Source organism: Plecotus auritus (genome assembly GCF_963455305.1).
Source record: "Plecotus auritus genome assembly, chromosome: 4".
Classification (NCBI taxonomy): domain Eukaryota; kingdom Metazoa; phylum Chordata; class Mammalia; order Chiroptera; family Vespertilionidae; genus Plecotus; species Plecotus auritus.
In genome coordinates, this window is record NC_137775.1 from 4032366 (window position 1) to 4057378 (window position 25013).

The following is a 25013-nucleotide window of genomic DNA, read 5'->3' on the forward strand; positions in this document are numbered from 1 at the left end:
AGCGCAGCTAGGAGGGGCGCTTGCTGCCGGCCTGACGCGGGGGCAGCGAGAGGGCGCCCCGCCGCCCAGACCTCCCCCGGCTCCCGCTCACCTTCTGGGTGCTGTGGTCGCAGTAGAAGAAGATGGTCGTCGAGCGCTGATACACCTTGTGGCAGGTGTCCCCCCCGGTGTAGTTCATCTTCAACAGCCCGTTCTCGTACGTCAGCTTCTGCGTGAGGAGGCCTGTTCGGGAGGCGGCCGGTTAGCGGGGATCGGTTCAGCCGTGCCCGGAGCCACGCTGACGGCACACCCGCTGCATCACGCACCCCGAGCCGCAGGTGACCGAGGTGCCGGCCCACGGCTGTGCCCGTGCCCCTGCTCCTGCCACGTCACAGCAGGAGGCACAGAGCAGGCTTCTCGGCCCAGGGCTGCAGCAGCCCAGACTGACCACAGGACGACACACAGCCATTCCTCAGCTGGTCAGCAAACAGCGGTCACACCTCCGCGTGGCCCTGGGGGCTGCCACACCCACAGCCGCTCCTTGGACTTCTTTTTAAATGTCCTTCAACTTATTACCACTTGCCCACGGCTGAGACAGCAGGGTGACCCACAACCTGCCTGTGAGTCTCAGAGCCAAACCCTTTCCTGAACGGGTCCCCCGACTCGATTCTAGAAAGTACTGCCTCGGAACACCCATCCCTGGCTGGCTCAGCAGGCCCCACTGTTGTAATAGAGAAAAGAAACAAGACTGCCCTCGCCGGTTTGGATCAGTGGATAGAGCGTCGGCCTGCAGATGGAAGGGTCCTGGGTTCGATTCTGGTCAAGGGCACATGCCCAGGTTGTGGGCTCGATCCCCAGTAGGGGGCATGCAGGAGGCAGCCGATCAATGATTCTTATCACTGATGTTTCTATCTCTCTCTCGCTTCCTCTCTGAAATCAATAAAGACACATTTTAAAAAAACAAATCAGATAAAAAACAAGGTCTTGGGATCCGTAACCGGCATTGCTAAGTATGAATGAAATAAACGAAGCTCGAAGGCCTCCGTCAGTGCACACTCTGGCTAAGAAAGTCAGCCAGCAGGCACCTCCCCGTGGGCACCCACCCAGCAGCCGTCCTCCTGCCCAAAAAGAGGCACCCCAGCCTGGCCCCTTCGGCCCGCAGCCCAGGCTCTGCGTGCAGCGAGAGCAGAGAGAGCCCCCCTACCTGCCACTTTGTGGAATCCCAGCGGGCCCCGCTTCTCCTGACAGGACGAGATCACCTTGGACTTGTCGTCGGTGGAGCAGACGCTGGAGGACAGCTTCCCGCAGACCCGGAAGTAGTAGGTGTACTCCCCGGCGTGCACCACGCTGTCATTCAGGGCGAGGGGCTTCAGGTCGTACAGGTGGCCGTGCCTGGGGTCTCGCACCTCACAGTTGTCTCCTGCAAGGACGCAGGAGGCGTCACCGAACAACGCGGTCACTCCCATTGGCAGCAGGAAGTTACCCACTTCCCATCAGACAACTGCCGTCTCGAAATAGGCCTCACACACGCCCACGCTGTTTCCTTTTGTTGCCATAGACACGTGTGGAGAACTGCCTGGCAGACAACTTTCTAGAAACGCCGAGGACACAAGATGAGGATCCACGTAACCGAACAAAACAGTAAGTGCCCCATACTCATGTGCTCACGTGTGAGAAGCCACAACCATCAACCCAGGCCCCTGAGGAAAACACCGCGGGTCAAGCTGGCAACGTACAGGAGTCACGTAACTCGAGGGTAAAGGTTATCTGTGTAGCCCGGCCGGGTGGCTCAGGGGCTGAGCATCGACCTCTGAACCAGGAGGAGGTCACGGTTCAAGTCACGGTCGGGGCACATGCCCCGGCTGCAGGCTGGATCCCCAGTGTGGGGCGTGCAGGAGGCGGCCGATCCATGATTCTCTCTCGTCACTGATGTTTCTCTCTCTCTCTCTCTCCTCTCCCTTCCTTTCTGAACTCAATAAAAATGGTATTAAAAAAAAGATATTATCTGTTCATTCTAATCGTACACTGTACACCTGGAACTAACGTGACAGTGTCTGTCAACGGTCACTGAGAAGAGAAACTCCCCAGGTGACAGTGGAAGAAGAGAGCAGCTATCTGCCCACCGTGCGTTTTCCACGGCCACACACGTGCCCGTCATCGCAGGGTCTCGCATCTGCGGCTTGGGCGAGGGCGTGGCCCCTGCTGCGCTCACGCTGCCGGCGAGCCGGGCCTACCTTCCGCTCTGACCACCGGGCAGGCTTCCACCGTCCTCCACACGAACACGTACTCGCATTCGTCCAGCAGCTGGAACGTGGGCGAGCCCTGCGACGGGGAGGAGGAGGGAAGGACAGCCACGTGAACAGCCTGCATTTCAGCTCCGTGAGAGACAGCGCTGTCAGCCCACGGCCCTGGGAGGGCACGCTCCAGCGGACCCCAAAGGCCTGGACCCGTGAAAACCCAGGCAAGTGGTGCGTTAGAAGATTCAGCGATGGGAGGGACCTGAGGAACGGAGCCGACACACGAGACACACTGCTGGTCGCACTCGCGCCGCCGTCTGTCACACGCACCGCCGTCTGGCACACGCACCGCCGTCTGGCACACGCACCGCCGTCTGGGCACACGCACCGCCGTCTGGCACACGCACCGCCGTCTGGGCACACGCACCGCCGTCTGGACACACTCACCGATATCTGGGCACACGCACCACTGTCTGGCACACTCACCGACGTCTGGGTACACGCACCGCTGTCTGGCACACCCACCGACGTCTGACACACTCACCGATGTCTGGGCACACGCACTGATGTCTGGCACACACACCACTGTCTGGCACACTCACCGACGTCTGACACACTCACCGACGTGTGGGCACACACACCGATGTCTGGACACACTCACCGATGTCTGGGCACACTCACCGATGTCTGGGCACACGCACCGCTGTCTGGCACACTCACCGACGTCTGACACACTCACCGACGTCTGGGCACACACACCGATGTCTGGACACACTCACCGATGTCTGGACACACTCACCGATATCTGGGCACACGCACCACTGTCTGGCACACTCACCGACGTCTGGGTACACGCACCGCTGTCTGGCACACCCACCGACGTCTGACACACTCACCGATGTCTGGGCACACGCACTGATGTCTGGCACACACACCACTGTCTGGCACACTCACCGACGTCTGACACACTCACCGACGTCTGGGCACACACACCGATGTCTGGACACACTCACCGATGTCTGGGCACACTCACCGATGTCTGGGCACACGCACCGCTGTCTGGCACACTCACTGTCTGGCACACTCAACGACTTCTGGCACACTCACCGATGTCTGGGTACACGCACCGCTGTCTGGCACACTCACCGACGTATGGCACACTCACCGATGTCTGGGCATACGCACCGATGTCTGGCACACCCACCAACGTCTGACACACTCACCGATGTCTGGGCACACGCACCGATGTCTGGCACACGCACCACTGTCTGGGCACACTCACCAACGTCTGGGCACACTCACCGACGTCTGGGCACACGCACCACTGTCTGGGCACACTCACCGATGTCTGGGCACACGCACCACTGTCTGGCACACTCACCGATGTCTGGGCACACTCCAGCGTTATCCTGGTGGAAAAGCGCTGGTTCCCGCACTTGTCGCCGTTGACGTAGACGAGGCTCAGGGACCCGTTGCCAGCAGCCTGAGGACTGATCTGCACCACACCCAGGTTCCAGCTGTCGTCCTCGGACACCAGACACGACCCCACTGCGTTGCCTGGAAGAGCCGGGGTATTCGCTGGGGGTGGGGCTGGGGGTGGGGGAGGGGGAAGGCAGATGGAACTGGAGTCCAATGCCCTACACTCACCTCGGCACCCAGGGATGTACGGGAGGGGCGTGCACACGCTCAGGTAGAACGTCCTCTTCTGTCCGTCCGCCGAGGGGTCCACAGCAATCCAGGGCTTCCGGACGCTGCTCAGGCCACTCAGGTCGTACTCGTTCCCGGCCGGGTCTGAAACATGGGCACGCGCAGGGCAGCGAGGCCTCCTCGTCGGCTGGGAGTGCAGCCCTCCTGCCCAGCGGAGACCCACAGGCACCCCTGGCACTCAGGACAGAAATGAGGGGGCCTGGCCGGGATGCCCAGTGGTTAGAATGCTGGCTGCACACTGAAGGGTTGTGGGTACAATGGCCAGTCAAGGGCTCGTACCTGGGTTGCAGGTTTGATCTGGCCCTGGTCGAGGTGCCTGCAGGAGGCAACCAACTGATGTGTCTCTCTCACATCGATGTTCCCCCTCTCTCTGCCTTCTTCCCTCCCTCCCACTCTCTCTGGAAATCAATGGGAAAACATCCTCAGGTGAGAATAAAAAAAACAAACAAAGCAGCAGCAGCAGCAGCAGCAGCAGCAGCAGCAAGGGGGCTGGCTCCCAGGAAGCCCCGAGGGTTCCTGCAGAAACGCAGCCCGCCCTGACCCTGGCAGCTGCGGTGCGGAGGGCCAACCAGAGGGCACAGGGGCGGGTCCCGGGGACACAGCTCAGCCTTGGGCCCACCTTACACAACTTGGTTCTCTTTTTAGTCTTTCTCCCTCGGATAAGGAGCTCTGAGAGCGTATTTTATTTTCCCCCAAGTTTTCTTCTCTGTTCTTAAGCATATAATTCTGATCCCAAATTGTAACTTAAAACCATTAACTATCCCAGATTCTCTTCAAGGGGAAGATTCCAAATCTAGGCATCCTTCAAAGAAAATGTGCACACACACACATGGCATGCTGCCTGTAAAGTAAAGCACGCCACATACACACTCACTCATGTGCACACATGCACACCCTCACATGCATGTACATACATGCACCCGTGCACACACACTCACATGCACACCTACTCACGTGCACGCACACACTTCTGACTGGGCTCTGGGTTCCTGGTCCCCCAGGCCTTACCTGTGACCTGGCAGTCCACGGGAGAAGGCACGCAGGCCAGCGCCGTTTCAAACTCAATGAAAGTGCTTCGGATGCCCAGGCCAGCATCAATGTCTTGATGCAGGAATTTGGGGATTCCTGGGTACACGTCATCATTGCAAACAAAGCGGATGATAAAAGAATTACCAGTCGCTGGGGAACAAGAAGGACAGACTGTGAGAAACAGCGGCCATCACAGCGCCGCCCCGACAGCCCTTCCACTGGAACCAGCCCTGAGGCCACCTCGGAGACAGGGACGTCGCCGCGCCAGGTCTGCGTCGAGGGGCCTGAGCGGACCCGGAGTGGCCACATTCATGGCGACAGTGACCTACGTGCAGGTGGGGTGATATGTGAACCTAGTGTCTTGGCCTCATACAGGGCAGGGCAAGAGCAGGTTTATGGGTGTGAGCACACGAAACAGAGTTTATTCTTGTACTATTACTTATTAATGGAGGCCCGGTGCACGGACTCAGACTGGGCTGGCACTTGGATACCAAGTCCCTGCTGTGCGACACAGTGCAGAGAAGAAAACTGTAGGGGCCCTGGCCAATTGGCTCAGTGGATAGAGCGTTGGCCTGTGGACTGAGGGTCCCAGGTTCAGTTCCGGTCAGGACACATGCCCAGGTTACGGGCTCGACCCCCAGTAGGGGGCGTGCAGGAGGCAGCCAATCAATGATTCTCTCTCATCATTGATGTTTCTCTCTCTCCCTCTCCCTTCCTCTCTGAAATGAATAAAAATATATTTTTTAAAAAAGTGATAACGTCCCGCGTCAGAGGGACAACTGATGAAGGACGCGGGGAGGAGGGGCGAATGGGCGGCAGGGGTCCGGCCACCTCTCCCGTCGGGGCCTGGGTGAGCACGAGGGCACGTCAGTGTGGCACACGTGTGCCGGAGGCGAGGGGACTCGGACACCGCAGGGACTCCCTGCCGTTACGCTCTCAGAAAGGGTGACAGTCACAGAACCGCCAGCACACGTTCGGCCGCAACAGCAAGGCTCCGGGCTCACCCTTGGTGTCGGAGTAGGGGCCCTTGTAGGTCAGCGTCATGAAACCCTCCGTGGACAGCTGGAGGCTCTTCTCGAGTCCAACCAGCCGCTCTGGCTTCAGGTTGTTGAGATCCGCCGTCTGGGTCGCCGCCTCGCAGCCGGAAGCTGGCTTTCCATCCAGGGTCCCACAGACGGGCATCGTGCCGCACACGTTAAACTGCAGGCCAGACGGGAAGAACCAAACCCACACCCTCAGGCTGCGCACCTCGCCACGGGGGAGAGCCGGCGACCCTGCCCCGGCCAAGCTGGGCAGCGGGTGCCCACTGCTTGGTCACCAACGCCCCACGTGTGGGCACGAGTCCTGGAGTCGGCACCTCAGGCAAAGATCAAGGCCCAGTGCCCACGGACTGCCTCCAAGGCGTGGCACGTGTTATATGGCCCTGCACCTCCAAACGCTCAGAGGCATTTCCGGTAACAATGCGCCACATGTGACAGAGGACATAGGTAAGCCCTAGTTTTACAGTACTCTAAGGCACAGTAGAGAAATGACAGACAGCTAACATGTTGACTAAGTCATTGTGATGGGATAACCCCAGACTTCTTAAAGACGTTACCGTCATCCCACGAAAATGAAGGGGAACAGGCCCCCCCGTGGGAAGACGGAAGGAAAGACCGCTCTCTGCCTGGTAAGTGTGTGTGGAAACGTACGCGAAATTAACAACTACAGGCAAAAAGCGGGTTTCTGAAAGCTAGGATCTCCTACTTCAGAAATGGCCAGTCGGTGCAATGCCAAGTAATCGGGGCTCTTCACTTCTAGCATGTTCTGTAGAGATTCATGTTATCTAGACTGTTTTCTACGGGGTTCAGCGAGGCTCTCGTCTGCCTCTCACATCCTTAAAGGCAGCTAAGTACACTCTGGCCCATTATAACTACACCCTCGGCCACTGTAACTACACCCTCGCCCATTGTAACTACACTCTCACCTACCGTAACTATACCGTTGCCTAATGTAACCTATACCCTCATCTACTGTAAACGACCTCACCCAGTGTAACCTACATTCTCACCTATTACAACACCTTCACCTATCGTGTAACCTACTCTCTCACCTACTGTAACCCACACCCTCACCTACTATAACCTATACTCTCGCCTGCTGTAACCTACACCCTCACCTACTGTAACCCACACCCTCACCTACTGCCAACAACACTCTCACCTACTGTAAATTACAACACCAGCTGCCGGTGACCTCCGCGCACTGTCGCACTTCAAAGCAAACTGGGATTCACACAGAATTCTTACCACAAAAGTCTTCCCGATGCCAGAGACCACGTAGCCTTGGGAACTGTTCAGCGGGTTAAGGTCAAACACGTACCCGCTGTTAGGGTCCCTTATAGCACAGGCCTGCGTGAACAAGGTGGGAAGAGACACACTCGAACCAAGTCCTGGAGGGCAGAGCACACACAGTGCCTCCCAAGCCCACATGTCCTCCCGACGGGAGCCCCAGAGAGAATGCAACCCTCATGCCCACTGCCGTGGCTCAGTGGCTGGGCGCTGACCCGTGAACCAGGAGATCACGGTTCAATTCCGGCTCAGGGCACATGCCTGGTTGCGAGCTCGATCCCCAGTAGGGGGCATGCAGGAGGCAGCTGGTCAGTGTTTCCATGGTGATGCTGGTTAGATTAGGAAAGGGAGGGGAGGGGTGTGTGCAGAGCCGGACAGCGGATGGAACGTCAGGGCAGCTCGCCGAGAGGTCCCGACGGCACACGTACCTGGTCTGTGTCCGTCGTTATCTGGATGGGACAGGCGGCCTCCGTGTTCCACAGGAACGTGACCACACACTCCCAGATGAGAGAAAATATCGGGTGGGTGTTCTGGAAGGTCAAATTCAGGGCTAGGTGTCAATCGATAGGCTGGGTGCTCAAAGAGCGTCATCCAATTACAAGGTGCGTCCTCCCTGTTCCTGCTCTGAAGGCATTCCCGCTCAGGCTTGGACGCTAAGACATTTACCTGAGCTCTTGCCAGCAGTAAAGGGTGCAACTGGGACCCAAACCCAAGTGTGAGTCCAAGTCCACGCTTTTGAAAGAGAGAACCTGACTCCTCTACCCACCAGACTCGCTCGCCCCCGTGAAGAGACACACCGGAGGTCCTGGCCACAGGAGAGCCCGGACCGCCCCGCCCCGCCCCGCCGAGCGCCTCACCAGGCTGCCCCTGGAGCAGACGAGGTGGATCCGCGTGGTGTAGGTGGTCTGCACGCCGTCGCTGGTGGTGCAGGCCGAGCCATTCTCGTACTCCAGCAGCAGGCTGCCGCTCTCCTCCACCAGGGGGCCGAGCTTGGCCACGCCCAGGTTGCTGATGGAGACGACTTCAGAGAACACCCCCTGCAAACAGCATGTGTGTGAGGGCCCCTGGCGGCCTCGTTCGTTTGTGCAGAGGGTTCGCGTCACTCCGTTCCACAGTCCGTGAAGTCCCCGTGAGCACGGAGTGCGCGCGCAGGGAACCGGCTCCTACACGCAGGGGAGCCCTGCACCTCTCTGCACACAAAGCTCACGCAGAATAGGACCCTAAACCAGGGGTCCTCACACTTTTTAAACAGGGGGCCAGTTCCCTGTCCCTCAGACCGGTGGAGGGCCGGACTATAGTTTAAAGAAAAAACTATGAACAAATTCCTGTGCGCACTGCGGGCCCGGGACGCGTCGGCTGCTAAGCAGGACAGGCAGCGGCACCCGGCGGGCCGGATACATGTCCTCGGCGGGCCGCATGTGGCCCGCGGGCCGTAGTTTGAGGACCCCTGCTAAACCCTCACAAGCACTCATGCTGGTACGTTCCACTGCCTTTACTACAGGAAAACGATGTTCAGACACGTGACCTACCCAAGGCCATCCCCTGACACTCATCAGAGTCAGTCCCACCCCGCCCCTCACATCCCCACCCTCCAGTCGTGAGGGCAGAAAGTAGACAAGGATGGGGGGCGTCCCCTTGTTCCACCGCAGCGGGGGATGTACTGGTCAGGCCACTGTGCCATGTCCCGCATGACTGTGGGTATCGATTTGGGGGTAACAAATGCGAGGAGACGAGTCTGCAAATACGGAATCCGTGGGCATCGAGCGCTGACTGTACTGAGGCCACCGCTTCCAGTAGTGCACACGTTGGTGTGCAAAACCCCATACGGCACTCACCTCACCTCCACAGCCACGCCAGACACCTCTAAACCCACCCAGGGAAGTACGTCCCGATGTGCTAGTTTAAAGGAGCACGTGCCCATCTTTATTTTAAACTCGCCGCGCAGCCCAGCTGGCGTGGCCCAGTGGTTGCGCGTCGACCCAGGAACCAAGAGGTCACCGTTTCGATTCCCAGTCAGGGCACAGGCTAGTTCGCCGGCTCAGTCCCCAACAGGGGCCATGCAGGAGGCAGCCGATTGATGTTGTTTCTCTCATTGATGTTTCTCTCTCTCTATCCCTTTCCCTTCCTCTCTCTCTCTAAAAACCAATAAATATATATTTTTAAAAAATGAAAACACTCAACGGGCAAAGAGCACAGGGGACCATACCAAACTCCTGGCAGTAACCGCACTCTCCCGACAACGTCGGGCAGCTCGGAGTCCGGACCAGAGCAAATGCTCAGATCTAGTTCACCCCCAGTGACGCTCCTGAGCCAGTGCCCCCCTCATTAGCCAGAAGCAAGAGCTCTTGGAAGCAAAAACCACTCTTCACCCATGTCTGCCGGCCACCGGAAGGCACTTTAGAATTCAGACTAGACCAGCCGTGGGCAAACGACGGCCCGCGGGCCGGATCCGGCTGTTCTCTCCGGTTCTCTTGCTCTCCCCTCCGCTCCTTTACTTTGAATTTATATTAGTTCACACAAACACTCCATCCATGCTTTTGTTCCGGCCCTCCGGTCCAGTTTAAGAACCCATGGTGGCCCTCGAGTCAAAAAGTTTGCCCACCCCTGGACTACACACTCGACCGGAGTTTCCTCAGCCCCGTACTATGATCAGAGGTCCCCCCCACCCCCCAGGCTCGCTCAGGGCTTAAATCTGAACAACGACTTGCACAATCGCACACCAGGCAGGCCTCGCTCCCGCTCAGAGGCCCGCTTCCGGGCCAGCCCGACTGTGACCTGGAACCCACAAACCACGAGGCCCCCGGAGGCAGGGGCGCCAAGGGAGACCAGGCGATGGGCGGGCGGGCAGGGGCGCCCAGGGAGACCAGGCGACGGGCAGGCGGGCGGGCGGGCAGGGGTGCCAAGGGAGACCAGGCGACGGGCAGGCGGGCGGGCGGGCAGGGGTGCCAAGGGAGACCGGGCGACGGGCAGGCGGGCGGGCGGGCAGGGGTGCCAAGGGAGACCAGGCGACGGGCAGGCGGGCGGGCGGGCAGGGGTGCCAAGGGAGACCAGGCGACGGGCAGGCAGGGGCGCCAAGGGAGACCAGGCGATGGGCGGGCAGGCAGGCGGGCGGGCAGGCAGGCGGGCGGGCAGGGGCGCCAAGGGAGACCAGGCGATGGGCGGGCAGGCAGGCGGGCGGGCAGGGGCGCCAAGGGAGACCAGGTGATGAGCGGGCAGGCAGGCAGGCAGGCAGGCAGGCAGGCGGGCGGGCAGGCGGGCGGGCAGGCAGGCGGGCGGGCGCACCTGTTTGTTCTCGTATCTCATCTGGCAGGCGGAGGCGTAGCGGTCGCAGCCCGGCACCGGGCTCAGGGGCCGGCACACGTTTATGTAGTACTTGCGCCACGTGCCGTGCGCTCCGGCGCTGTCCAGGGCGTACCAGTTCCCTTCGGGGTCGCCGTCAGACTTGGCCAGCCTAAAATTCCAGAGCAGCGTATGCTTGTGAAGCCTGACAACTCACTTCTAAGCGTTTAGAGAAACGCCGAGAACACACCCTCGCGGTCACACTCCTGAGCTGCTCGCCGTGACTCACGCACCGGCAGCGTGGCATTGGCTAAACGCAGACCCCGGCACACCCCGCCCCGCCCCCCTCTGCACCGATAGCAACGGACTTAAATGACGCCGCTGAAGACAGAGGCTGCGTGCAGAGACCCGCTAACATCCAGAGGCCGCCAGCCCGCTGTCACGGTTACTCCGCGTCACCTCCCCAGCCTGTTCCTGCAGCCCAGAGCGGACTCCCTACCCCCGGCTCAGTGCCAGGCTCCCGGCGGGGCCTACATGCCAGACCTCCGCACTAACTGGACCGGGCCAGGGCGAGGCCAAGGGCCGGCTGCCCCCGCACCTGGAGAGATCGTACTGCTCCATGGAGAGCGGGTCCGTCACCAGGCACTCCAGCGGCTCCTCGGGGCAGGCGTAGCTGGTGTACCACCGGAAGTTGTAGGTCGAGTTATCTTCCTCCTGTCGCGACAGGAGACAGGGAGGATGCAGAGGAAGGGAATGTCATGCGAAGTCAGGGTTAAACAAAACAAAGATAGGTATGTCCTCTATAAACACTGCAGGAAAGAAAGGTTCCGTTCCCTCATTTTAACAACAGGAAGAGCGTCCAGGAAAAAATTAAGACGATCCCAGGCTGTTACGTGGGAAGGAGGGATGGCTGCCATGCCTGTGTGTCTGGGACCCACCCAACAGGGCTGCGGGCGATCGGAGCAGAAAGGCCTGCTGCAGGGACAGCTCGGAGATGGAAACTGCCTGTGGGCCCGGCAGACCTAAAGGACCCGTTACAATCTCAACAGGGGGTAACGCGGCCAGGAGGCCAGACTGAAAGCTGTGTCTCTAAGTGAAGGCTCAGTGCCACTCTTGGGGAGCCAGACAATGCGGCCATTTATCCCCAGGGACGCCCAGCTCACACCCCACCTACGGGGAGAGCCTCGTCTCAGTCCAGACAGGCACCAGCCCCGAGGACACTTTCTCTTTCCTCCCGCCTTCACAGGACCCATCTCTCACAGCATCGTGCATGGGCCCACGTGGGCACACACAGCCCCTCCCTACCTGGTACACGGGGACCCACAGCCCCCCCCACCTGGTACTCCGGAACCCACAGCCCCTTCCTACCTGGTACATGGGGACCCACAGACCCTCCCTACAGGGACCCACAGCCCCTCCCTACAGGGACCCACAGCCCCTCCCTACCTGGTACACGGGGACCCACAGCCCCTCCCTACCTGGTACACAGGGACCCACAGCCCCTCCCTACCTGGTACTCGGGGACCCACAGCCCCTCCCTACCTGGTACTCGGGGACCCAGAGCCCCTCCCTACCTCTACCTGGTACACGGAGACCCACAGCCCCTCCCTACCTGGTACACAGGGACCCACAGCCCCTCCCTACCTGGTACTCCGGAACCCACAGCCCCTTCCTACCTGGTACATGGGGACCCACAGACCCTCCCTACAGGGACCCACAGCCCCTCCCTACAGGGACCCACAGCCCCTCCCTACCTGGTACACGGGGACCCACAGCCCCTCCCTACCTGGTACTCAGGGACCCACAGCCCCTCCCTACCTGGTACTCGGGGACCCAGAGCCCCTCCCTACCTGGTACTCGGGGACCCAGAGCCCCTCCCTACCTCTACCTGGTACACGGAGACCCACAGCCCCTCCCTACCTGGTACACAGGGACCCACAGCCCCTCCCTACCTGGTACACAGGGACCCACAGCCCCTCCCTACCTGGTACACAGGGACCCACAGCCCCTCCCTACAGGGACCCACAGCCCCTCCCTTCCTGGTACACAGGGACCCACAGCCCCTCCCTACCTGGTACTCAGGGACCCACAGCCCCTCCCTACCTGGTACACAGGGACCCACAGCCCCTCCCTACCTGGTACTCAGGGACCCACAGCCCCTCCCTACCTGGTACACAGGGACCCACAGCCCCTCCCTACCTGGTACTCGGGGACCCAGAGCCCCTCCCTACCTCTACCTGGTACACGGAGACCCACAGCCCCTCCCTACCTGGTACACAGGGACCCACAGCCCCTCCCTACAGGGACCCATAGCCCCTCCCTACCTGGTACACGGGGACCCACAGCCCCTCCCTACCTGGTACTCAGGGACCCACAGCCCCTCCCTACCTGGTACACAGGGACCCACAGCCCCTCCCTACCTGGTACTCAGGGACCCACAGCCCCTCCCTACCTGGTACACAGGGACCCACAGCCCCTCCCTACAGGGACCCATAGCCCCTCCCTACCTGGTACACGGGGACCCACAGCCCCTCCCTACCTGGTACTCAGGGACCCACAGCCCCTCCCTACCTGGTACTCGGGGATGCCCACGCCTGCGTCGCGGTCACAGAGGAAGGTGATCAGCGTGGCTCTGGGAGTGTGTCTGTTGTTATTGTAGGGCGTGCCGTCTCTGTAGTTCAGCTGGATCATCCCATCGTAATAGGAAAGCTTAGCATTGCTCTGGCCCAAGTTCCAAGCCTTCCCATCGCTGAAACAAGCAAGCGCCTCTCAGAAAAGAGACCCAGAGCAGTCTCCTGCGACGCTGGCACGGGAGGAGGGCCGGCGTGCAGGAAGGGGAGCAGCTGGGCCAGGACCCAGGGCACAGACCACCCTGACCCCCGCCAGGATGCTAAGCCCCGGGGGGAGGGGGGAGGGGGGGAGGGCAACCCCCCTCGGGAACCCAAGCCCACAGCTGGCTGAAGGCGCAGCCCCTTCATTTGCACTAGTGAGCAGAGAAATACACAAATGTCTGTCTAACAAGTGAGCGGAGCCAGCCACACGAAGGCGGGCTTCATGGAAACCGCTCCTCGTTGCCAAGGGAAACAGAACTCCCAGCATCCTCTGGTTCGCAAGCTATCTTTTCTCAGCCTCTGAACGCAGAGAGCACACCTGTCCCTGAATAAACATCTGTTACCCAAGAAACCTCGGGGTTGCTGACTGGAGACTTGCCTTCTCGCCACCTGGCAGGCCCCGGAGCCCGGCTGGCAGGCGCCCGCGGTCACCGCCGCGCACAACGTTGATGTAGAAGTCGTACTTTGCCGTTTCAACCTTGTAGCCGTCTTTCTTGGTGAGAGGCGACAGATCAAAAGAGAACCCTTCGAAAGAGCAGAAGCAGCCCAGGGTGCAGGTCAGTCGGGCACAGACAAGAGGCACCTCCGCGCAGCCTCTCGCCCACGCTCTTCCCAGACGCCCGGCGGCAGAGAGACCGGCGGGCGGACGAGGGCCCTGCCTTCGGGCACAGAAGCAGCCCCTGCCTGTGCTGGGAGGTGTCACTCCGCTTACACTGTCCAACATGAAGTTCCATGCAAAGCCCACAACTGCTGGTCACATAACCCGGATGCTCTGCGCGGGATGGGTACCACAGGGCCTGCGTGAAGTCTCTCGGGCAAGCTTCCTGGCCAGACACCAGCGTGAAAAGCCTTTTCCACGTGACTTATTTCCTTGTGACCCCCTCAGGTTTCGCGATCAGCAAAACCTACCTTAACCATGAAGTTAAGGAAGTTTCTTGTGACCTCAGACACCGGGTTTTCAGGATGTGGGTCCCACATGTTAATATCATCCTAAAGCAGGTCACCTCTAAAACCCTCGTAGGAAATACGTTTTTTAAAAGCCCAAGCAGGTCCCGGGGACGCTGCCCGCCAGGTGCTGGGGCACACGGGATACACACCTGCCTGGGAGTCCAAGACGGTGCAGTTGTCGCCCTCGGTGCGGGACAGCACGCAGGCGGCGGCTGTGTGCCACTCGAACTCGTAGAAGCAGCCGTCCTCGCGGGCGTCCATCAGCACCGGGGCACTTTCCAGTTCTCCTGCGGGCGGGGCAGAGCCGTCACCACCCGTCCCCATACTGTGCACATGGTCCTACAGATACTGTGCGGGCCCACTTACCCAGGTTCCCAGAGTCAACCCCACAGAGGGGGAGGGGAGGCGGCGGGGACACTGAGGGGCAGAGTGTCAGTGTGGGAAGATGAGAAGGTTCTGGAGATGGTAGTGGTAACTGTTGCCCAACAATGGGAACGTGCTTCATGCCAATGAACTGTCCACTTAAAACGGTTAGAATGGTGAAGTTCACATTATGTGTACTTTACTACAATTTCAAAAAAACATATAAATTTTATACTATGCATATTATGCCATCATTTAAAAAAAGGAAAAAAAAAGAAAGTTTTTAAAAAGCTCAAAAAAATAGTCCTAGCCGGGCTGGGTGGCTTGGTTGGGTGCCGACCGGTGCACTGAAAGGTCGCTGGTTTGATTCCGGGTCAGGGCACATGCTCACGGTGCATGCTCTATCGCCAGCAGGGGGCGTGCAGGCGGCAGCCCACCGATGTTTCTTTCTCTCTCCTTCTCCCTCCTTCTCTCTCTAAAATCAATAAAAACATATTTTTTTAAAAAGAAAAATACTCCTAGCCCCTGAGCTTATTCCACAGCTGAGAATTTATCTAAAGGAAATACCTCAACGGGAGGAGGGGAGGAAATATAACAGCATGGTTAGCGACAGCGGCAACATGCTGTTAGTCCAACAGCAAGGGCAACGTTTGAAGATAGTAAGACCGCCGAAGCCGGTTTGGCTCAGTGGATAGAGCGTCGGCCTATGGACTGAAGGGTCCTGGGTTCGATTCCGGTCAAGGGCATGTACCTTGGTTGCGGGCACATCCCCAGTGGGAGGTGTGCAGGAGGCAGCTGATCGATGTTTCTCTCTCAGCAATGTTTCTAGCTCTCTATCCCTCTCCCTTCCTCTCTGTAAAATATCAATAAAATATACTTAAAAAAAAAAAAAAGATAGTAAGACGGAGCCATGATCAACTCTCTCAGCACTCTCAACAGGGAAGTCCCTGAACATCATACATATGACTGTGACATAGAAAATTATTCACAAAACACTACATGAAAAACACAAAAATGTGTGTCTCTCTCTCTATAGGTTTTGACCCTGTAAAACAATGTAAGTAAAGAACAGTAAAGAATGCATTGCCCTAGCTGGTTTGGCTCAGTGGAGAGAGCGTCGGCCTGCGGACTGAAGGGTTCCAGGTTCGATTCCAGCCAAGGGCACATGCCCGGGTTGCGGGCTTGATCCCCAGTGTGGGGCGTGCAGGAGGCAGCCAATCAATGATTCTCATCATTGATGTTTCTATTTCTTTCTCCCTCTCCCTTCCTCTCTGAAATCAATAAAAATATATTAAAAAAAAAAAAAAAAGAATGCATTATGTTCCGTGGTGAAACCAAGGACAGCACTTTTTTTAAATATATTTTTCTTGATTTCAGAGAGGAAGGGAGAGGGAGAGACAGAAACAACAATGATGAGAGAGAGTCATTGATGGGCTGCCTCCTGCACAGCCCCCCACTGGGGATCGAGCCCGCAACCCGGGCAAGTGCCCTGTCACGGAATCGAACCGTGACCTCCTGGTTCATAAGTCAAAGCTCAACCACCGAGCCACACCAGCTGGGCCCGACAGCCTTTTTAAACCATTCCCCGGAGTGAGGCGGCTGTGTGATTGCTATGTATCAGTCCTAAGCAAGAAGCCATGCGCAGAACGTAGCTCTTCAGGAAAATTCCGACGATGCCCTCCGACGCCATATGGTTTCTCCATTTCTGGGCTGGTTTTGGGCAGGGGGTGGGGGATCAAATCCAACTGACCACCATTAAGGGTTCCGGACCCTGAAACGCTTGACCCCACCCCTTCGGCCTCATCACCCAGCAGTGCCCACAAGAAACAGCAACGAAGAGCGTGGGCACACCCCTGACAACAGCCACAGATACGTTTCATCTTTTCTTTTTTTAAGCTCTTACCTGGCTTGCACACAAGTATTATATCAGTTTTTATTCTCTTCTTATCACCACACACATCACCATCTGCATAAGAGAGTAGAATGTTCCCATTCTCTTTTGTGGGAGAAGAAACAAATTTGCCCAGACTTTTCTTTCCATTCTTATCTGGAAAAAAAAGGGGGGGGGGGAGGAGACAGAAGACACGGTTAAAAACGGCAATGACACAAAGAGGTACCAACACTCAGCAGGTGTGCCATGCCCCTTTCTCGGCCCGCCTGCCCTGGCCAGATGGTCAACGACTTTTCCTTGAGTGACAAGAGCGGCCGGGTGGTGGCAGCCACGTAGAAAGACCCCAAAGGCCACCTCCAGGCTTAGCAGGAAAGTGCGAGAATGATAAACCAAGTCCCCTGTGCCCACAGGAGGTGGGAAGGCTACACCCCGTCACACCATCCCGTAAAGCAGGGGTGGGAAATGGCCCGTGGGCCATATAAGGGCCCCGAAATCATTTGGTCTGGCCCTGACAAGGCATTAGGGGTGGGGAGTTAATTACATGTTTGACCAACATGTTTCCGTTAATATCCAAGTGGCCCTTGGCAGGAAAGGGGTTCCCGCCCCTGCGTCAAGTAACACTGCTCCCCCATTCGGGGGCCTCAGCTGCCCCGAGACACAGGGCTTTTAAAGGCACAGCCAGGAGGCTAGAAAGTAACTAAACCTGTTCAGCCAGCCAAGAATGTGGCCACATAATTCGTGGTTTGGTTGATTTTTACTATCAAGTTCTGAAACTCTGGGCCACATCCTTAAATAAAGGCCACGCTTGGACCTGCTCGGAGAGACACAGCACCTTCTGAATAGAGGGGTGACTCCTAACACCCACATGGGCTCACGACTCCTTGTTTCACGTGTGTAACAGACTCGAGTGACTCCTAAGTGACACTACCACGCTACATACACATGCCCATCTGAGGCGTGCCAGCAGGGCAGGCCAGCCCAGCCCAGGGAAGGGGCCTGGGGACAGCGCTCTCAGACGAAGGCCACAATATCAGATGCCAGTGGCCTTCCACCATAACGTTTGAAAGACCAAGCAGTCAAGTTGTTAAAATAATCAAAATCAGCCCTAGCCGGTGTGGCTCGGTGGATAGAGCGTCGGCCTGCAGACTGAAGGGTTCCAGGTTCGATTCCAGTCAAGGGCATGTACCTTGGTTGTGGGCACATCCCCAGTAGGGGGTGTGCGGGAGGCAGCTGATCTTGTTTCTCTCTCATCGATGTTTCTAACTCTCTATCTCTCTCCCTTCCTCTCTGTAAAAAATCAATAAAATATATTTTTAAAAATAATAATAATAATCAAAATCAGTTTTGCACGAGTACTAGCAATGTGATTCTTCAGGTTACAGAGCGAGCAGATAACCAAGCATTTTCAACAGGTTCTCTCCGCTCCGGCCACGAACTGGCCATCAGGAGGCCGCGGCCACCGCAGGCCCATCTCCGCCCCGGACGCGCCGTGGCTGCTGCGGCCATCAACCCTGTGTCCTCACCAGCCCGAGGTGCTGAACGCCGATGGAGCTGGGCACCCCGGGAGGTTTCCTAACTCGCCGCCCTGGGCGCGCCCGGTGCCCGCACACTCACCCACAGCGCACACGGCCGCGTCCTCGGGGCAGCCCCGGGCCTGGCCCTCCGGCAGCAGCCGGTGGCAAATGTTGATGAAGAAGTGCTTCTTCTCGCCTTCCTTCTGGCTGCCACCCACGGCTTCCCAGTTCCGTTCCGGTTCTGTGAAAAAATAAAGTAAAAGGAGCTTCTTTCGTCAAAGGCAGCGACTGTTTCCCGTGAGTCACTCCATAGACGATGCGGGGGGGGGGGGGGGCGCAGAGGGGAGAACGGCCACCAGGTTCAGCGAGCACGTGGCCGCCAGCCCTCGGCCTCCCGCTCTGGGCAGGCGGCGGCAGGCACAGCCACGCCCCGAGGTCCTCCGGCTTCTTGTTTAACGTGACAGAAATAAACCGTAAACCGCGCCCCACACCTCCCGGGCAGCAGGGGTAACAGGGGGACAGACCATTAAACGGTGAGATTCTCCTACGTATGAGATCAGAAACCGAAACCAAGTCCGGACGCCAGCCCCGCTCGGGACGGACAGGCACCAGGCCGTCAGTAACAGCCCTCCGTCAACCACCGAGAAGGCACACGGGACACGTGTGGCCCCCGAACTCCAACAGCTCACGAGGCAGTCAGACATGACACAGAAACACGAAGATCCTCAGCAGCAGGGGGCGCACCTGCTCAGTGCTGAGAGCACAGGGTCCTCCCGGAGGACGCCAGCCCTGGGGCAGACAGACCAGCAGGAACAGCCGGGAAGGAACCACGCGGACTGAAGGGGGGCGAGATGGCACCTGCTCCTCTCGCGCCCAGAGCCCGGGTGTCGAAGGTGCTGCTACGATCGCATGGAGGAGTGACATCCATGTCGTGGGGGGGGGGAGGTGGGGGGGAGGTGGCATCCATGTCACGTGGGGGAGTGACATCCATGTCACGTGGGGGTGTGGCATCCACGTCACGTGGGGGAGTGACATCCACGTCACGTGGGGGAGTGGCATCCATGTCACTACCCTGGAAGAACCCACGATGAGCGAGTGAGCGAGCAGGACAGCCCCTCTGGAAGCTGGGGTCTCGGGGGTGGGTGAAAGCTGTAGAGCAGGACATTTAAGCGACAGGGAAGGAGTTTGGCTCAGCTCACAGCTTCCCGGGGGCTAGTGGGTGCAAGAGCTGAGAAAGTGCAGACCAGAGCAGGGCAGGCGCCCACGAGTGCAGACCCTAGGGGTGTCGTGCCGTGATGTTTCCTAAAAAGACTGCATACAGGGACCTGCTGTCACACCCATCTGACCGTGAGAAGAGCCCCTGGAGAGGGTCAGCAGCACGGCCGGACGTGGCCACACCAGTCCTCACACCGGGCTGCGATCGGAGCTGAGGGCTCGTTCCACCTCACGGAAAGCCAACCTCCTCACGAACACACACGCGACAGAGCTGACCGGGGCCACGTCCCAGCAGCGCGAGGGCCCTGGCGCCGAGCACCGTCCATCTACTCCCGCAGGCCCGCGCTCCGAGGCAGGCTCGCCCACGCTCCACGCGAGAGGAACCGTCTCTTAACATGACACGTTCCCAAGCGGGCGGGACTCCCAACGCGAGTCCCCGTCACAGCTGGTCCTGATGTGACTTCAGGCAGCTCACGCCCTGTCCCAGGTCCCGTCTCTACCCCACAGATGCAGCCTGCTTCTGCGGACACCCAACGCCCGCGCTGCTGAGAACGAGATAAAACCAGAATGTCCCAGCCGGACTCGGCTTCCCCGTGAAGCCCCATCCTCGCCATCCGGGCTCTCTGCCTGCTCAGCTCTAAGGCCCACGGGCACGGGGCACGCATGTCAGGTTTGCTGCCGGGTCCCCAGCACGTGGTCCCTGCCGCAGGTGTCAGACGCTCAGCAAGCATCTGTGCAGCCACACGTCTGTCTGCCTGCGCCACACACCGAGGCCCTCACACAGAGGCCCGCACACCGAGGCCCGCACACCGAGGCCCGCACACGGAGGCCCGCACACCGAGGCTCGCACACCAAGGCTGTGTCCCAAGGGCCCCCACGCCCTTTCTCCTTTCGGCCTCACCAAAGAACCGGAGGTGGGAGAGGAGCCTGATCCCACCGCAGAGATGGGAAGGAGCAGTGAGGCCAAGGGGAAGCTTGAGGCCCACGCATGAGCTCGCCCGGCCCCGACCTTCACCCCAGCCCCCGCCCTCTGAGCCCGGCAGCCACCTGTTCGGTGGGAACCCAGCCGGCTGTTTGTTTTTTAAATTTTCCCACTGAGATAGAATTGACATGTAACACTGTGTTCGTTTCAGGTGCACAACATGACCTGCTACACGGACATGCTGCGGAATGACACAGGAAGCTGAGGGAACACCCTTCACCAGTTACAAACGCGATGGGAACTTGGAGGATCTGCTCTCTTAGCAACAAGAATTTAAGTTAAAAAAAAAAAAAAAAGTTTCGCCCTGGCCAGTGGTGCTCTGTGGTCAGAGTGTCGGCCCTTGCACCAAAGGGTCACGGGTTCAATTACGGGTCAAGGGCATGTACCTGGGCTTCAGGTTCAATCCCTGGTCCCAGGCAGGGAGCATGTGGGAGGCAACCAATCGATGTGGCTCTCTCACGTCGATGTTTCTCTCTCTCTCTCTCTCTCTCTCTCTCTCCCTCCCCTTCTCCCTCCCTCCCTCCCTCCCTTCCACTCTCTAACAATCAATGGGAAAAATACCCTCGGGTGAGGGTTTTTTTTAAGTTTCTAATAACAAAGCACAAGCCTGAAACACAGTAGGCACTGAGCTCAAAACACCCCAAGGAGAAGACAGTGATGCCGACCCCAAATTCAGACACCCTGCGTGAGTCAGTGCCAGGCCTCATCATTCCTGCCGCCACGTGAGGGGAGGGAGAGGCCACGCTGGGTGCACTGGCAATGGACGTAGCAGTGACGGCCCTTCCCAATGTTCGTGGGGAAGGAGACGGGAAAATGCGCCCCAACACGCACGCGGCTGAGACCCACGCGGGCACAGGGACCTACCTGCGGGCACGGGGACCTACCTGTGGGCACAAGGGGCCCTACCTGCGGGCACGGGGACCTACCTGCGGGCACAAGGGGCCCTACCTGCGGGCACAGGGACCTACCTGCGGGCACAGGGCACTACCTGCGGGCACAAGAGCCCTACCTGCGGGCACAGGGACCTACCTGCGGGCACAGGGACCTACCTGCGGGCACAGGGACCTACCTGCGGGCACAGGGCACTACCTGCGGGCACAAGAGCCCTACCTGCGGGCACAGGGACCTACCTGCGGGCACAGGGCACTACCTGCGGGCACAGGGACCTACCTGCGGGCACAGGGCACTACCTGCGGGCACAAGAGCCCTACCTGCGGGCACAGGGCCCTTCCTGCGGGCACAGGGCACTACCTGCGGGCACAGGGCCCTACCTGCGGGCACAGGGCACTACCTGCGGGCACAGGGCCCTTCCTGCGGGCACAGGGGCCTACCTGCGGGCACAGGGCACTACCTGCGGGCACAAGAGCCCTACCTGCGGGCACAAGAGCCCTACCTGCGGGCACGGGGCCCTACCTGCGGGCACAGGGGCCTACCTGCGGGCACAGGGCCCTACCTGCGGGCACAGGGCCCTACCTGCGGGCACAGGGGCCTACCTGCGGGCACAGGGGCCTACCTGCGGGCACAGGGGCCTACCTGCGGGCACAGGGACCTACCTGCGGGCACAGGGGCCTACCTGCGGGCATAGGGGCCTACCTGCGTGCCGGGCCAGAGCGGACAGGTCGTACCGCTGCTTCCCGTTGGTGAGGCCACACAGGAGGTCCTCCTTCTCTTTCACACACGCGTGCTTCGTGTCCCAGGTGAAGAAGTAGGTGCAGTCCACCTCCCCGGTGAACACGGGAGCGCCTCTCCCGCCGTTTCCTGTGCAATTGGAAAAAGAAAAAGGAACACTCACTCACCCAATGAACACAGCGAGCTGACCAGCAAAGGAAGACCCGAAGCAGGGAGGCAGGACAGGCCGACAGACCTCGACGTGGGGGACGGGAAGGGACAAGCCCAAGAACTTGTACACTCACATGCATAGCCCTGAACACGGCAATAGGGCGGTGAAGGCCTGGGGGACGGGGAGGGGCTGGGAGGAGGAGAGGAGGGGGCAGTGGGAGGTCTCTAACCCTGTCAACACACACACACACTCCACTATATGCCTAAACCCAGGGATGTCAAAGGAGCGAGGGAAGAAACGGGAACACGGCGAATGGGTCACCAACAGCCAGCAACCCACACGCAGCTGAACATAAACAAACCCCAGCCCCAAAGCCGGGGTCAGAGGCTGAGATGAGAGCAGAGGCTCAGCTCACCCCAACCCTCAGAGCAGCCTGCGCCCCTTTCATCTTGGTAGGACGCAGGCCGTTGACACACGCTGGATGGGGCCCTGAGAGGGTGCTAACGAGGCCTGTGGTCGGCTCGGCTCCGCCAGCCCGTCAGCTCCGCCAGCCGCGGGGCCAGACCAGACCCACGGACAGGGAGGCGGCGGCCAGAGCTGTGCCAGGAGTGCCCCGGGCTTAGTGGGGTCGCCGTGGGCAAGACACGTTCCCTGGGGCTGGCAGCAGGCGAGGGACCCTTCCTACGGTCCCCCCACTGCAGCAGCTGTGGGCGTCGCCTTGCAAAGCTGCAGGCTGGCCTCCAGGTGGCGCCAGCACCCTTCATTCTGGGGACTGCATGAGGACGTGTCTCCCACACCCTGCTCGCATCTGCAGTCTGCTGACCACCCCATCAGGGAGCCCCCCGTTTCCCAACGAGGAGCCCCACAGCTCAGCTCTGCCCAGGAAGCCAGCTCCTCCCGGGTCGCCCCGGTCCACGGAGCCGGGGGGTCTGCGAGCTGTGCCGACTCCTCCCCCCGGCCCCTCCGGCGGGTGGGCGCTGGCACCAGGCTGTCTCCCTCCCCTGCCGGGTTAGCAATCCTCCCCCCAGTCCTCCCCCGTCCTACAGCTCCGCCTCTCTGCGGCGTGGTGCCCACAGTGCGCAATGTTCTCCAGGAAAGGGAAATGATTTCTGTACCCAGGGACAACGAGGTTTCACTGCAGCTCCTATTAAGCATTTAATATGACAAACAGCACAGTCATGCTACCAGCGGCTCCCCTGCACTGCGCACACTCCGAGCCAGGCACCGGGCAAGCGTCTGAGTGTGCCGTGGGGGCTGGCTGCAGGAACCGGCTCCGACTTAAGCACTTTATAAAACCTGGCATGTTTAATCCTGAGAACCCCATGGCACAGGTACAATTCTAGCCCCGTTTACTAGATTCAGGCGGCTAAATAATTTGCCTATGGTTTCACAGCTAGAGCGCGAGGAGCCAGGAATCAAATCCAGACGGGCTGGCCCCGGCGCAGGCTCGTGAGCACAGCAACGCTGCCTCGCACTACGGCGGCCACGTCCCCCTTTTGAAAGTGCGTGGAAGGCCCTGACCGGTTTGGCTCAGTGGAGAGAGCGTCGGCCTGCGGACTGAAGGGTCCCCGGTTCGAGTCCGGTCAAGGGAATGTACCTCAGTGGTGGGCACATCCCCAGTGGGGGGTGTGCAGGAGGCAGCTGATCGATGTTTCTCTCTCATCAATGTTTCTAGCTCTCTATCCCTCTCCCTTCCTCTATGTAAAAAAAATCAATAAAATATATTTTTAAAAAAATAAATAAAGTGCGTGAAAGCCCGTCTCTCGAAGCAGCAGTGCCGTCCCCTCCTTGCTGACAACGCGCCCCCGCCTGCTGCGGGTCCACTGCTCATCCACCCACGCTTCCCGCCGGTGACTCACTTCTCTGCTTGGAACACAGTTCCGTTTCCTCGAACGGCTGCGTGCCCTTCACCAGCTGAGCTGACACACGCTTCCATTCAGCCATGAGGGTCCCAGCGCCCGCCCCACTCGGAGCGGGTTCTGCATCTGAAACTCGCTAAGGATCTGTGGGAGTCCCTGTAGAACCAGCGGGGTGCACCTTGCCTGTCTTCTTATTTAACTCCTCCAACACTTTTAGAGGACGAGGCAGCCACACGCCCCTCTCCCCAGCCTCTTCTGTTTGCTGTGAAGTGCAGTGGGCGAGCATTTGTACGAGCTTTTCACTGTCAATCCCACGGTCCTGGCTCTCCCCGCTCCGTGGCCCCCTCCCAGCACGGCATGTACATGGCTCCCAGCATGTGGACTCCGTGACCAGCTGAAGGCCGTGGTTCTTCCAGGGGAGCCACGGAGCTGCTCCCTGGCTGAGTGGACAGCACCCACTCCTCCATCCCTCTGTGATAAGACAGTGCCGTTCCTCCCCACCAGGGATTACTGTCCTCTCTGGGCTCCCAGCTCAGCTACGGCCCCAGCCCCCTGCCATGGAGGGTGGCCCGTGCCACTTAAAAAGAAGAACTGCTGCTCCCTCTCACCCTGCAGGGTCCGCAGAGGCCACGTCTGCAGACAGCAGCCACACAGCACGGAGGGCACCAAGGCCCGAGTGAGCCCCTTACGCCGCCAGACCCTGCAATGGCGTGAACGAACTAAAGAAAATAAACCCGAAGGTGATGAGTCGCTTACATTTTTAGGTTTATTACTAGCCTCTCCTAATACATGACTCCTCCCCCAAAAATATCCAAGGCCCTTATTTGACAAAAATACGGTACCCTATTACGGCAAACTAGACGTAAGTTATTGAAACAAATGGCTCAAAGTATATTACAGCGAAAAGAATAAACGTGTGAAGAGTGTGCATGGGCCATAGATTCGTAAGCATCAATAATTCACGGAGATCCAAGTTAAATTAAAAGCCACGTTATACACACAGCCAATTAGCACCCGTTCACATGCAAAGCTCTACGGTTACAGTTATCTAGTAAGTAAGCACAGAGCC

General features: G+C 59.1%; 1 protein-coding gene across 1 annotated transcript in view; it reads right to left on the minus strand.

Moving 5' to 3' along the window:
- IGF2R (insulin like growth factor 2 receptor) overlaps window positions 1-25013 on the minus strand; it is a 103084-nt gene that overhangs the window by 27178 nt on the left and 50893 nt on the right. The window contains 19 exon segments of the mRNA XM_080666273.1: window positions 92-222; window positions 1184-1399; window positions 2214-2301; window positions 3598-3773; window positions 3864-4007; window positions 4932-5102; window positions 5957-6152; window positions 7241-7342; window positions 7711-7812; window positions 8140-8319; window positions 10565-10733; window positions 11160-11275; window positions 13133-13310; window positions 13772-13833; window positions 13835-13917; window positions 14490-14627; window positions 16607-16750; window positions 18209-18349; window positions 21899-22063. Of these exon segments, the coding sequence (XP_080522399.1) occupies window positions 92-222; window positions 1184-1399; window positions 2214-2301; window positions 3598-3773; window positions 3864-4007; window positions 4932-5102; window positions 5957-6152; window positions 7241-7342; window positions 7711-7812; window positions 8140-8319; window positions 10565-10733; window positions 11160-11275; window positions 13133-13310; window positions 13772-13833; window positions 13835-13917; window positions 14490-14627; window positions 16607-16750; window positions 18209-18349; window positions 21899-22063 (2702 nt within the window).